The 15,790-nt window shown below is 32.1% G+C and overlaps 1 protein-coding gene across 1 annotated transcript in view; it reads right to left on the bottom strand.

The window, feature by feature from the left end:
• The window catches only part of LOC137925537 (solute carrier family 2, facilitated glucose transporter member 8-like), a 41,388-nt gene extending 29,304 nt beyond the window's left edge, over positions 1-12,084 (bottom strand). The window contains exon 1 of the mRNA XM_068768996.1: positions 12,003-12,084. Within this exon, the coding sequence (XP_068625097.1) occupies positions 12,003-12,039 (37 nt within the window). The 5' untranslated portion in view covers positions 12,040-12,084. The remainder of the gene's footprint in view (positions 1-12,002) is intronic.
• Between the last annotated feature and the right edge of the window lie 3,706 nt (positions 12,085-15,790).

Raw genomic sequence — 15,790 nt, 5'->3', positions numbered from 1 at the left:
CGTTCCGCAACTACCGTATTCACCTAATTTGGCTTCGTGCGACGTCTGACTATTTGCAAACTCAAAAGGCTAATGCGAGGACGCTGTTTTGAAACGATTGAGAAGATAAAAACCGAATTGAAGAGCCTTGAAAGATATACCGGAATAAGACTGTTGAGACTGTTTCGAAGACTTGAAAAAGCGTTGGCAAATATACGTTTTATCCGTCAGGGATTACTTTTGAAGAGAATGAATTGATTTGGAAGTATAAATAAAAAATTACATTTTATAAACAAATTTACCTTACTTTTTGAACGCAGTATTAAGTCAACCGTATGATGTCCACTGTAGACCCTAAGCCTTACTTGTTAATATCCAAAGAGCCCAGATAAAAACTGCCAGTTTCCAACGCTTTCTGACGAACAAGATCGCTAATAACTAATGTATGCTATTTATTATGCATACATTAGTTAAAATTTACTATAAGCTTAACTTTATTTAATATTAATCTCACCCGAAATAAATAGGGCAAACAATTACGCATTTAAAAAGTGCATTACGGAAAGGCGTGATCAAATACTTCTTTGATAAAAATAAAGGTTATTTGAAATCTGTATCGAAAAGGTCACCTACTCAATTGGGTTACGACCTATATTTATCTAATAATCAGAAGTGTACGTCTTGTACATTATACAATTTATCTAAAAACTTGAACGGTATAATTTTAGTACAAAATCCCATAATTTTAAGCTCGTCATTTAGAAATTATGGAAGAAGTTTCTGACGTGACGACTGAACACAATCAGATTTAATTCCCTATTACACTTGCTCATAAGCATTACAAGATTTTTTTTTAAACAAAAGTGCTTTCATAAGCCAATATAAACGTATTTATTACAATATTATATGTCAACTTTTGATCTTACACCTCCTTATCCCGGTAACTATGACGTTTTTCAAACTATAACACTGATTAGGTACGTGTATTACTGTGATATATACCAAGAAAGCCTCATGCGACCTGAATAAACACTAGTGAAATAGTTTTTATAAGATTCCATACGGATTCATAAATGTTAATCATAAAAAATGCTGAATCATGTATGACTAAATACAGAAAGGAATACTACTGGCCAGAACATACCATTGATCTCATGTGAATACAGATTCAGTATTAAAACTTTAACATATAAAAATCCTACCACTAAATAGATTATACTTTTGTATTATCATTGCTTCTCCATCTTATATCATTAGTACATCCATTATCATAATAAAAAAAACAACTTCAGATTAAAAATAGTGACACAGGCAAAACCATCCAAATAGATTATCTTTACCCTTTTTTTATTTATAACTAATTTCGTGCTCAAAGATCCAATATTTTGATATTAGTATTATAATCCACGATTGCACTGTCCTTACAGTTTTGCTGTAAACTTTGACTCCATATCTTATCAAATTGAAGAGATTTGCAAATTGTTATTTAATTAAATTTATATGCATGTTAAAAATTGTACGCGCTATCTCGAAGAGAACGGCTGTTATCATAATACTTAACATAGAGGGGCCAAACAGGAAAACAGACAGATTCTAAATCTTTTAATACCCTATTTTAACTTGGACATATCTATACAAACATAAGAGATTTCTACCTTTGTGATGACTCATCATGATATCTCTGGTATTATTTGTCTGAAAAACTTGAAATTTAGTCAAAACGTCCTTTTTTCCAATTAAAGGCCAGCTAAGAACGGATTTCAAGAAATTCCACCTATAAGGTGATTGAAGAATCATATTTTCTAAGAGTACACGAGCTGTTAGAAAATATGATTTTTATGAACGAAACGGAACGGAACGAACGTAAAACTTGTCCAGAATATTTTTTAGGAATATTAAATACTATCCATAATAGATAATACGATATTTCATAGAAAAAAAGGTAGTTATATCGTAAAAAAGTTAAATAAAGCATAACAAATTTAAGAGTTTCGGTATCTTTTGATTTTGTGCGTGAAGCGGACGTCTTTACTCTGAATTCTTGGTTCTTTTTTTTTTCAACCGATAGATGTCCACTGCAAGGCATAGGCCTCTCCAAAGATGCCCACGATAACTAGTCCTGATCACTGCCTGCATCCATTAACTGTGTCGTCGGTTCACTTGGTGGAGTCTACCGACACATGGTCGCCAGTCGTGATTCTTTCGGCCTCAACGGCCATCGATTGCCCGAGCGATGTGCCCCGCCCACTGCCTTAAGACGAGCAATTATTCGAGATGCTTCGGTGATCTTGGTTCTTCTGCCCATCACCTCATTTCTGATTCGATCTCACAGCAAAACTCTGAACATAACCCTCAACCATTGTTGTCTTGGTGACCTTGTGTCTTCTTATGAGACCCTTTATAACCAATTATTTGGTTCAAATTAGAATATCTTCTGTCATAATAAATTTTCTCGGGTTACACAAAATGTTAAAAAACCAACTCACAAGCGTAATATGTCTATTGTTAGTGGAGACCATTTGAAAATGTACAAACATATTTTTGAATAAAATTAAATGGAACTAGATGAAGGCTATTGGCCAAATGAGAACAGTATAACTTATCCCCTAATATACCTAAGTAAGAAAAGACTATAACCGGTTATCACTTTTACTCATTTATATTAATCGGTACATTGCAATTTCGAAGCGATAATTTTCCGGTTTCGGCGAAACTCATTAATTCCCCATTTCTTTGACAACATAACACTCATTTGACTGTTGTGAACTTAATAAATGGAAATCCTTTTAACACCATTGGATGTTACCATCATATAAGCGGTAGGTGGTCCACAGCAGGAGGTAGGCGGAAGAGCCTATTATTTTGTCACCATAAAAATGTATATTGAAGTGTTATTCATGGCGGCGAATTATACAAAAATTGTGATGAAAACCTCGAACCAAATTTCACGTCATAATGGATCGAAGCATTAGTATTTATAGTTACGAACGCAAACGATGTCGAATTTCACATTTGTGAAGCCAGATATCATAGCGGTTTTATGAACAGGTAATCACTTAAACCTCAGGTAAACTAATTACCTTCATCCTTTTTCGTTTGTCATTCGATTTGATAGTGGCTTGAAAATAAAACCCTTTCGACTTTAACTGCGGTTCTATTGATTTTAACATTTTAAATACAGTGGAAATATAAAGCTAAGCGAAAGTGCAATTCTTTGTGTAATTGTAATTTGTTATGAACATATCAATGATAAAGCGGTTTAACCAAACCAACGTAAGTTATAAAAATTTGAGAGCGACTTCTCCTTCAATTACAGCCTTTTGCTCTATTATGTGGTAAAGTATTGCAGTGGCAATCTGTAAAGAAAACCGAGGGTAGAAATAAAAAAAATCCCGCTACAAACATTTACAAGAATCGTGATTATCATGACCGAACAAATGTTACGTCTAGGAATATATGATACGCACTGGAATAAGTTGTGTAAATACTACGTAATGCTGAGAGAGTACCTGTTATCATCTGATATTCCCAACGAAGTCGTAATTTAATTTAACTGCGCTGCTAATTAGTATTTATAAATACAGGATGATTAGTTATATGTGTAAAAGGTTTAAATGGATGTATGTAGCTTTTGTCAGCTGACAATTAATGCATGGTACACCCTATGCAAAAAACTATGGTTTCTGAATTAATAACGTAATGATACTATAGTAAAAAAGCGTTTAAAATTCGGATTATTACATATTAAAATTAATTATTGTTTACTATTTATTCCCGCAGACTGTACGGCAAAAAGTTATTAGCTTGTCGCATTCCAATATGAAAAATAAATTATTGTCACGTATTTCCAAAAGATCACTTATTCAGCGTTATTTGGTGTAAAGGCTTTAAATATTTTTACTGAGTAATGAACTATACATTCACCACTTCAAAGCTTTTGTAAACAATTCAATGTTATTAATATTTTAATATCTGTCATATAATAAAAACACATTACATTGTATCAAACAATAAAAATATTATTGGAACGATGATTTTCGATTTATAAGAACTGGTGGTTTATAATTAACCAGTAGAAAAAATTAACTAAAGTAACATGTTTGAAAAAGTTTTGAAGCTCTTTGTTCCCATTCACACCTTTAAAGCTTTTCTACCAATCACCTTGTATATCATCGTCGTTTTAGACCATAGATGCCTACTGTAAAGCATAGGCCTTTCCCAAAGTTACCTAGGAGGATATACCGTAATCGCCATACTTGGCAAGCGGGTTGGCGATCGGAGTTTGATATTACGGTAGGCAGAAAACGCTGCGGCCTATCCTTTTAAAAATTGTGTGTAAACAGTAGCAATTCCATATGGTTAAGGCACAAAGTGTGAATTATATTAGATTTTATCCCGAGAATCGTAAGTTTCAATCCTCTATCATTGGGCTACCACCACTGAGCAATGGTATATACCGATATATTAATGTAGATACATACAACGCATGTTAACGTAAAGAGAAGGTAAAATAAGTCGAAGAACACGAATACAGAATATTGTTTATGACGGTAACCAGTAAAAATCGTTGCAGGATTCCTATATGATAAGTTGCGCCAAAGTGTAAACTGAAATATTTTTGGATTTCAGTGTCTGCAGTAATATCAGATCTTTGTCGAAAATCAATGATAAGTTAATTGTCTGCATATAATCTAAGTCATCAATCATCCTTAATACCTCATCAGACGGTTTAAGTGTAAAAACAAAATATATCAGCATAGTGTAACTTATCTTGATTTTGTAGCTTCCCCAGTCGGTCAATACGGTGTTACAAAGAGCCAGCCAGACGGGCCGAACTTAATTTCGAAACAGCTTATCGTGATATTTATTAAATATATCTATATTATATAAGAGCCTGTTAAAGCGTGTGTGGAAAGACCCACCACTACGTGGTTCGTCGACATAGTTCGCGGGATGTGGGTAGCGCAAGATCGGTCATCGTAGCGGTCTCTGCTCGAAGCCTAAGTCTATTAACGCGTCTATTAACTTATATGATGATGACATTTGATTGATGACGTTTCCTCATTTTCTATTCTGATGTCGTACGCTACACTTTCCGGTCTATAGTCTTTACTTCAGAATCTTAAGGCCCTTTTGTAGCGATGTTGTTACGCATACACATAGATACAGTCGCAAAGCAGTGACTAGCTGTGTGCTCTCGTCTAGGATTCAGTCGTGATTCAAACGCATACTATTGCCCTTCTATCGCGGTGCATATTCAGTAATCTCCGTTCTCCCGCAATAACACATTGCAAATACAACTAAGACACGTTAGTAGCGATGCTGTCGTCGCAAAAGGTCGCCGTGGACGAGGGACTTGAGCCACAGCGGCAATCTCTTTTTCGCGCTATGTAGACCGCCCGCTATCATTTTAACATGCCAATCCGGGATATGTCGATAATTAATATTTAATTATTAATCATCTTATAAATATGCCTACTTCACCATTTTAATTTTTTACTTTACTTCATCCATTAGATGCATTTTTTCTACATTTATATTGTCAACAATAGATGATAAGTATAGCTTTAATAAGTCGATTTTCTTCACATTACATACCAAACAGATAATTTTTTAAATAAATTAGTCGTAACTAAATGTTTATAATTAGTGACAATATATAAGACAATACTAAAATCTAAAGTACACTCGAGGAGACAGTTATGCTAAGAAATCCCTCATATCATTATCTCCTCTCTAAATGGCAAGTAATGTTCGTATTTTCACACTTGAATTCCAAGAAATATTTACTAGTGATGAAATAATTTGCAAAAATAGTGACTAAAGCTTATTTTACAGATCGACGAACGGCATTTTCCTTAAATTTTAATATCTCAATCAATGCCATACCTAACAAAACATATAACATCATCCGATTAAAAAATAAATAATTAATTCACTACCATAATGATCCAGCACACTGCTATTACGACAACTAATATAAACCATATGCTACGTGTTATGATTTTATAATAGTTCAAAGAGCTTACTTTGCGCGTGTGTGTATATATAAATATATATGTAGGCATTAAATAGAATTTGATAGAATATTCTGAATATGATAAACATCTACCTAGCATATTTAGGTTTTCAAACGTACCATAACATTTGTCATCACCATTACAGCCATTCACAGCTAGACATAGTTCATCAGATAGATTTCCAATACTACCGCATGAAAGCGGCTAATATCCAACATCTTCCGACGAATTTAACAGGGTAGTCTTGTGGGGTTTATCTAATATTAGTCGAAAATAGTTTACAAATGTCGACGTTTCTGCTCATAGACGCCCACTGCAAGGTATAGGTCTCCCTCAAATATATCTGTATAATAAATTGCCACAATTGACAAACGTGTTGGCGATCGCGAAATGGTATTATGATACGCAGAAGACGTTGCTGCCCATCCAATGGAAACTTTGTTATAAGCAGTGGCAATCTTATATAATTAAAGCACAACGTGTAAATTATATAAGATCGTGTCCCGAGAATTGAACCCGCGACCTACAATCGCAAGACTCCGTCCTCTACCACTGGGCTACCACTACTCGCGATTCACAAATGTAATTGTAATTAATTATATGTTTACGAATTGTCTTTTCAAGATCTGTTCTTTATTTAAAAAATAGTTGCTGTACAGAAATCTCTACATCACGACTATCTTTAAAAAGTCTAACAGCCGCAATTAATATCCAGAAATGATATAAACTTTTTTGTATATACAAATATATGCAACATGAAACATCGCCTGGTGTCGACTTCTTTGATACATCTTTATGCAAGTTCCGAAAGGGAACCATTGACACAATTGGTAGATAAATATGAATAATTATTTAATTTTTCTTCCATTTTTTTAATATATGGTTTATGTATATATACATATGTATTAATGTACGTATATTATAAGATCATAAACCTACTTTTCTTACTTATTTTCTGTTATACGTCTTAAATATTGCGAATGTTGTAAACGTAATTGTTATAATGCATATTTAATTAATTCCTATCCCTAACTTATCGATGACATAAATAATAAATAACGTAAATAAAATGTGTACAATCCGTATTACTACATATTAAATTAAATTATTATTTTATATATGTTCCTGTAGACTTTGTATAGCCAGAAGTTATTAACGACTTAATAAGTTATTGGCTTCTCGCATTTACTTCTGGTGTTCTTTTTTAAATGAATAAATCAGTAAAACAATAGAAAGGTCTAGATAAAACACCCGTTTTACCTCAAGATTTTATTACATAAATAAGGTGATTCAATTTCCAAAAATGATTCTGATAACTGATTATTGCATTATGTATAACAAAACTTCCCACTTATCAATTCGTCAAAAACTGTATCAATAATTAAAAGATAAAACATTAGATGCATGTCAGTATCGAAATAATACGATAATTTAGATCGATGTAATGAGATAATAAAAAGTACCCACGAGGAAGTCTACTACCGCATTTGTTGTAACCAATCGTCTGACACTAATCAATGGGTCAGTACAAATAACATGAGCCATTTTATAACATCGTCTTGTTCAAACTACCGCAATGTCTGATGTCTAAGGTCTTTTACCAGTGTTTGTTGCCGGTGATGACTTATGGATCCGAGATGTGGCGTGATATTGAACAGTGGAGATGGCTATGCTCTGAACTTGGCTGGGAGATTGAATCAGAATATAGAAAACCACGCAAAATAACCAAGGTCACAGACGTAGCTTGAAAAATTACATCTTTATAATCTGAAGTGGCAGTAGGAAAAGTTTTCGAAAGATGACTACGACCGGTAGACCCGATGTTACATCCGACCCCCCCCCCTCCTCTCATTAGGTAGATGGAGGACATAGTCAAGGTCACGGGAAGTCGCTGGATACGAACAGCGCAAGGCCATCGTGGCGATCTTTGAAGAAGTTCAATGCTTTGCAGTGGGCGTTTATCTATGTAGGGCTGACATGATGTTGATATAATATAGAAACTTGCTGCCAAAACACGTGAATAAAAAAGTCAGTCATAAAGTAATAAAGTCAAATGCTTGACTGTTAACTGTATCATAACTGAGATGATACATAGGGTCATTTTAATTATTAATTTGTATTATTATCCACACATGATCATTTACTGTGACCACTCGTGTACCTCATGAGAATGCCACCAAAAGAGCCCAATTCGACAGTAACTTGAATCAAAACGAGCTCTTTTATAATGACATCCTTCAACTTATATATATAAGAATTCACAACAAACTATGTCGATTTTTTTTTAATGTGGTCACTTTCACAGTACATTAGTAAAGCAATTCATAGCAACTATGAAGAATTTTTTACCGAGTAAAAAGTAGTTTTTATCAAGTAAACTTCGTAAATTTATTACATGATAATTAATTGATATTATACGGGAGTGTAATACACACAGTTGTCCTCGAAAAACATTGATGTTTTCATCTGGTTCTTCGAAGTAAACCTTTAAGGTCACTATAAATATAATAACAATATACTATTTTTTCATAATTTTTTTTCCTCTTTATAAGGAAGTCCTTGAATATAATTATGGCAATAATAGAGGGACGTACTTGTCTATTATAAAAAAGTATAGCTGTACGTATCAGGTAAACCGAAAAACAACGGCCTGAGCTTATACTCTCGAGGGAGCCAAGCTTCGCTATCTCAATGGTGATAGCTAAGAACCATTAGCGCCTTACTCCTTCAAACCCACGGAAACTTCTAATGCCACTTGGATAGCAGCGAAGCAAGTAACAGCCACAATATAAGGACGACGTGGTTCGAAAGGTTGCTCGTCTGAAGTGGCAGTGGGAGAGGCACATCGCTCGTGCAACCGCAGGGCATTGGGCATGAAAGGTTCACGAGTGGCGACAAAGAACCGGTGCACGCGGTCTATGTAGACTCCATGCTAAAGGAACCGGACGTCGAGGCGAGCTTTGGGCGAGTCTGATGTCTTACAATGGAGGTCCATCGGCTGTCGTGATAATATGGAAAGCGCTTTTGTATTATACACGGATAACCGGTAAACGGTAACCTGATTCTAAATAGTAGTACAAACAAGACATATCCTAGTAGACTCCAAAAATAGTACCTTATCTGATAAACTAAAAATATATGTGTTTAATTTATCTGTAAGTAAATAATAAAAGCCGACTCCATAAACACATCTGGTTATCCGATCTCCGATCCGATCCGATAAAAAAGATTCACTAAAACGGCCGAGTAATAAATATAATCAGTAAAAATATGAAAAACTATTTCAACATAAATAAATACAGGTTATGTGAAGTCTGAAGTGGCAGTGGGCAAAGCCTTTACCTTGCAGTGGAATTCTAAAGGCTATCATGATGATGATGAAATGAATTGATAAAAAAACAACAGTAGCTGTTTGCTTACATTAATGGTAGGTGACCAAGCATGTTGTGATATAAATCACATCTTAACTCTGACTTTCAATAATCATCTAGTGATGAGCCTAAAGGCGCTAAAACTACATTACGCAATAGCAATAAAAAAACAACATATGTGTATATACAAAATGTATCAGTAAGCTGCTTTCCTTTCAAAATAGGAGAGGAAGAATTTGAAATTAGTCCGCTTTCAATCGGTCTAATTGAAAATCTATGTGGAAGGCTCATGTCCAGCATTGGACAGTCTATGGTTGAAATTATGAAGACGGTGATGATATGATTATTCCCACCGCAGCGAGTATGCCCAACTGCGTGAAAGTCATAAAAATATGTTAGCATAACTTATAAAACACGTCACAATTTTTTTCTCGCTAAATAACTTTTTTTAAAACTTTTTTGTAAGTTGCAATTCTTGCTACGAGGTTTATGTAAACAAACTTCCAATTCACGGAATACATCTACACAGTGATAAGTTTTTACTGAGTAAGCTGGGGAAGAACCGAAACGCAAAAATCAGGAATGAATTAGATACCAATATTAGAGAAAATCAACAATTAGTTCTAGGGTGGAGACTAGTTCTTTTCGCAGTTTATAGGGTGACCTATGTCAGGAGGTCCTACGACTGAAGTGATGATAATGCAGGCATCGGCTAATGCACAATGTTTAAAAAGTGGAAATAAATAAGTATTTTTAAAATGTTCAAATATATAATAAGATAAATTTTTAGATTTCTTCCGACATAAACAAAATCTTCGTTTCTTTCCCGCATCGAAAAATTGGCCACCAATTATGGTTATCAGGTATTCCCAAATAAGACAACGAAATATCCAAATACAAACACAATAAAAGTTTAAGTCTTATTACTTTTTTTTAAGTAGCTAAAACTTTTTGTTGACAATGCTATTAGCAAATTTACATAACAACATGCTACATTTCGTCATCATCATCATCCGCATTGTGAACTTTAATGATAATTTCTACCAGTCGACTGCATGTTATATATAAATATATACACACATACACACATATATAAATATATATACACATATTTCTAAGTATATATGTATACATATATACATACATATAAATATAAATATATATATATATATATATATATATATATATGTATATATATATATTTATTATAATTGTTAAGTCTAAAATAGAACACTGTATTTTCCGTAAAATAAATACGCGACGAAAATGAATACTAAAATGTCAACACGGTTGGTCCTAAGCACCTATACCATAATACGTTACTATATTTTTGAAAGGTTGATTAAATAATTTTGAGTTTTATTTTACGAAAAAAATTAATAAATATTTTAGGCACAGGACACACAAGGATTTCCTTGAAAATTTATTTATTTATGTTAATACTTAAACTTTAATAACGATACACTTAATTGTTTTATAAAATTATAAATATATATAATAATATATAATTATAAATATATATATAATAACTAAATAATATAAATAAATCCACCGCGAATTCGTGTTAAAGGACGCAGGGATATTTTATTAATAAATATAATATTTATTTTCTGAACAATAATGATATTTCCTATTATTCACGCATTATTAATTCACTAAAAGCAATCACACTATTTATGTAATATATACAAATAGTTCAATATTTAAAACAAAATACAGTTACATTGAGCGTCAGAATGTTATTACGTCACAAATGTTCCGTAAAGTCATCTGCCATCTCGTTACATTTGAGAGATAACATTCGTTTTGTTATAGTACAATGTATAAACAAGATTTTTTTAACAAAAATATTGTTAAATTTTTTTCGATAAAACACAAAAAATAAAATAATAATTTACGAGAATAATAATTAAAAGTGAGTTATTAATTCAAAAGTATCTACCTTTTTTAGTAAACATTTCTGAGCTTGTATGGAAGGAATCGTTTAGTGTCTTCGAGTATTTTCACTTAAATAAAAGCTAATAGGTAATGCAAAGAATCGTCTTGACTAGATATCGTAACGTGGTGTAATAAAAAAAACGCAGAATTATCGTAACGCTTTAATCACAACTAACAACACAAAAATACAATCTATCCGTCAGTAAAATTCAGAGCACGTGTGTGGAATGAACGATGAATGAATGAGTCATCGATCATCGGCCAAAATGGCGGCGTACAATGACGCCGATTCGGCAAGGAAAGTTACACTTGTAATTTATTTTGGTTAACATACGTTAGCCGTGTTATTGCTAAACTCGTTTAGTTTCTATTTAAACAAATTATAAACACGTTGGGCAATATTAATAATGCTGTATTTAAGTTTTAGACTATGATTTAAATATTTTATTATTAATTACTGTTTCTTACTTTTTCTTAATTTTTTAATAGGAATTAATGTCATTATATTTTAAATTTTTTTAAGAATATAAGATTTTCAACATATGTTAACTTTGATTATGCCAAATTACTAAATGATGTACTAATTAAATATGTTAATATAAATTCTATTTTGATTAATAAATAAAAATATTTGGGATAAATTATAAAAGCAAAGGCTGTTTTAATTTGGATCGAAATTTAATGATTTGTATACCTATTTTTGAAGAGCGCCATCTTCTGTTGGTGTACATACCAACCGGTACCACAAAACACACTTTAGAACCCCCTCTCCTGAAGTTAATTCTACAACACTGACACAATGTCGTTGACAAAATAATACGTTTGAATGTTTAACTTTGTATATTAACTAATGCATGCTAATAGAAACGTGAAGATTGGACCGTTTAAAACAATTTGTTTTGAAAGTACTTTTTACAGTTCATATCGTCTGTTGAAAAAACATTAAAAATTTAAGCGATAATTAATTTTAAATGCATATTCCAGTAAAAAAGTAAATTACAAGGAATTTTTCACGATTCAAACTAGAAATACATTTTGTTTAGACTACCGATAGAATTAATGTCAAACTTTCACTGAGTTGCAAATGCCAATGACCTTACGGCAGAGTTTTTGTCTACAAAATCTGTTGGAAATGTAAATATTTTTTTCTTATCAACAAATAATATTATAATATTATTTTTAGTAAGAAAATTATAAAATTTTCTGCTAAAAACCTAACAGGGTTTAAAGATTTTTGCAATTAGTAATTGTTGTTTGTCCGTTGGCAACGGCTTGAATTGGCAGAGACCTCTACACCTCTTTACAGTAACTAAGCGCCCTCAGCAAGCTAAGCACGCTCAAGACTCCATCGGGCGGAGGGGGTTTTTAGCTTGATTAGCCTTAGCTTGGACGTACCGTTATTCTGTTCACCGGATTAGGAGCCCGATAAACTTACCCAGGCGGACTCTTGGTAATATAACTGGGTAAGGTCACCTGAGCGATCTTCGTCTTGAACCTTCAATCAAAACTCGTTTTACATTTCAATCGTGTATAACCAAGACAGCAAAATTTAATTGAAAATTGAAAATCAGGCGAAATTTACTCAGCGGGAGAGTATATTTATTACAGTATATTTAGATATTGATGTATACTTAAAATGTATAAAAGTTACACATTCAATTAAAAATTAAATGTGTAACTTTTAGTGTACGCCATTTGTAAGAAGATAATTAAATTCAATAAAATTGAATTGACTTGGAAGAAAGATGTGATTTAATAGGCAGTTACCGTTATGCTTCGAGGAATCTTAGGAGAGCCGAAGCTCAGCTCGACCAGTTACTATAGTGTCAAATTCAAATTAAAAAAAAAAAACTATTTTACAAAGAATGAATTTAGAGTTCACCAATTGTTTACAAAATAAATAACTTATCTTCGAAAGAAACTTAGCGGGACAATATTTTTTTTATAACAATTTAAAATAACGTATTGAATTATTCATTACATATTTGATAGACATAGAAATAACTTGGCATATATTTTTTTTCCTAGCATTAGGAGCTTTCTAGAAATTATCTGGGATCCTAATATTCATACACCTATTGAGGAGAACCATTCGATCTGTTTGGTTATTGACTCTTTGAAAATTTTGTTAATTTTATGGCATATGGCGCCTATAGCCATTCTTAATATCTCCGTAACATGCGTACACGTAGAACGTCTTTGGGTCGCCGACCAATTAACATTGTGGCAGCTCTACGGGAATAGAAATTACATCATCATATCTATATAGTTTTTCAACCAATCGTCCCGGCCGTGAATTAGACAAAAAAGTTTCTAACAATGATTTCTCGTTTCCGCTTCTTTTAGTTTATACACAAAATAACAAACAAATAATCTGTATATATTACTTGTATAATATATTATTCTTACAATTGTAGATATTTTTCGAAAACATACATAAAATAAGTGATATAGTAGTTAATAATTTAACTAATCAAAAACTTGAATGTAAGGAAAGTGTATATATAGCGATAGACGTTCTACTGCAGAGATTATGATGGTGATGAAGAAATTCAATGTATGTGATACATACACTTGAATAATCTTCACTCCTAGGTATGTTTTAACTAATTATAATAATATAAATTCTATTTTTTTATGTTTTAAGTCAACTATACGTATAGGTGCCAAAGTGATTTTTCCGTGTTACTACTATTTAAAAATTGTAACTTGTAGAACGCGTGGTGTTTTAAAATTCAACAAATGCAGGAGTCTAGTTTGAGGGCACAGATGTGGATTTTTCTGGGGGCGTAGATAAAGCGGCCCTGTACATGGGTAAAAAGAACCAGTCTCGTTCGTGTATATTTTTAAAAATAGATCATAATATATACGAAATACCATAGATTATCATCTGTGTATTTTTAATGTAATTTGTAAACTCACTTTCTTAATCATGTAAAACAGCTCCGTTATATCACACACGGTGAAGTTGTAAGTGGAAACGGATAAACAGCAACTATCGATGAAAAGCAAAACACACATATATCATTACTCGGAGAAATCGGTGATATATTAACAACGAAATAAAATAATTGGAAATATTCAAGCGAAAACTTTATATCTAGGTTGCTTAAAAGCATCGCATAAATTGATATATAAATAAAATTATTCCCCAAATATCTATTCGGCTATTATAATTCTTTTATTTTTATTAAGATACTAGGAACGTTTATGCGGTGAGAAAAATGAAAATTAAAAATTATGAAGAATAGCAAAAACATCAGTTTTTTTTAAAAAACAAATTCCAAAGTGACCTAAAACGCCTCTCTGTATTTATCAAATATATGTATGACGTCAATCGAAATAAAAATGATGTTTAAAAAATATTTTTGAAGTGACTTCAAATTCATTATAATAACTTTAGACAGTGAGATGTCTATTCGGGTTTTCAATGTGTATATTCAAAGAATCGAATCTAACACGTACACGGATATAAGATTACATAGTTTAACTGTAAACCATTTACGTTGAAGGTGATCCTCTAAGTTCTATTCTAGTTTTTGTATGTACGTAATACACAGGGTGATTGATTATAGGTGTAAATATATTCCATATTTTTCATCAAATAAAGCTTTCACATCTATTTCCAAACTTCCTGTATAAAGCAAGTACTCTAAAACTCAATTCCACAGACGATACACAAAACAAAGTCTGTCCCCGCAGACTTTTTACTGACAGAAATGAAAGATAAAAATGTAGTAAGTCGATTATTAAAAACGATTTTTCTTATTAAAATTAGGTTGTTTATTATTTCTTAAACCATTGTTGAATATTCTGTACCATATATTAATTGACTGTAAATACGCTATACACTAGTTGAAAGCTTTAACAGCTATGATCAATCATCCTGTATATGTACGTATTTGTAATATATCAAGTTCCTAGTTGTTACACATGTATTTAATTGCATTGATTACATATAATTCGTCTTGTAGTATTTATTAATAAGCTACATCAATTAGATAACGAACTAGAAATAAACTAGTTATTTTAAATTAAAATATGAAAACCCCATAGAGTTTATTATATTAACATTGATAAACGTGTCGTTCTTTTGTGTGTGTTTTCTGATAAAAAACGGCCGTCGACTACCGCATTACACTACTGTTGACTTAACCTGAGATGTCAAACAATGTTGTTAGGGTTTCCATAAATTTATCGTGTTTATCAGGACATGTATATGTTTTAGCAGTGGCGTTACATGCTACTGTCTTATTCATATAATTAAGATCATTGAAACGTCTTGTACGTTTAAAGACACATGGATAATGGACGAGAAAAATTCGCTGTTTTATACATTGTCAGATAATCTTACAATAGTGGTAACATTTTTATTATTTATATTAGCTGACTACGACTTCGCCCGCGTGGAATTTAACAATAAAATTATTTAGTTTTTTTTTTGTTTAAGAATGTTTCTATAATAAAAATAGCCTAAATTAC

Source organism: Battus philenor, unplaced genomic scaffold (genome assembly GCF_028537555.1).
Source record: "Battus philenor isolate CCGP_79_NKW_IND1 unplaced genomic scaffold, ilBatPhil1.0.hap1 SCAF_27, whole genome shotgun sequence".
NCBI classification, from domain to species: domain Eukaryota; kingdom Metazoa; phylum Arthropoda; class Insecta; order Lepidoptera; family Papilionidae; genus Battus; species Battus philenor.
Note: the sequence above shows the minus strand (reverse complement) of the source record. Positions and strands in the feature narration are given on the sequence as shown.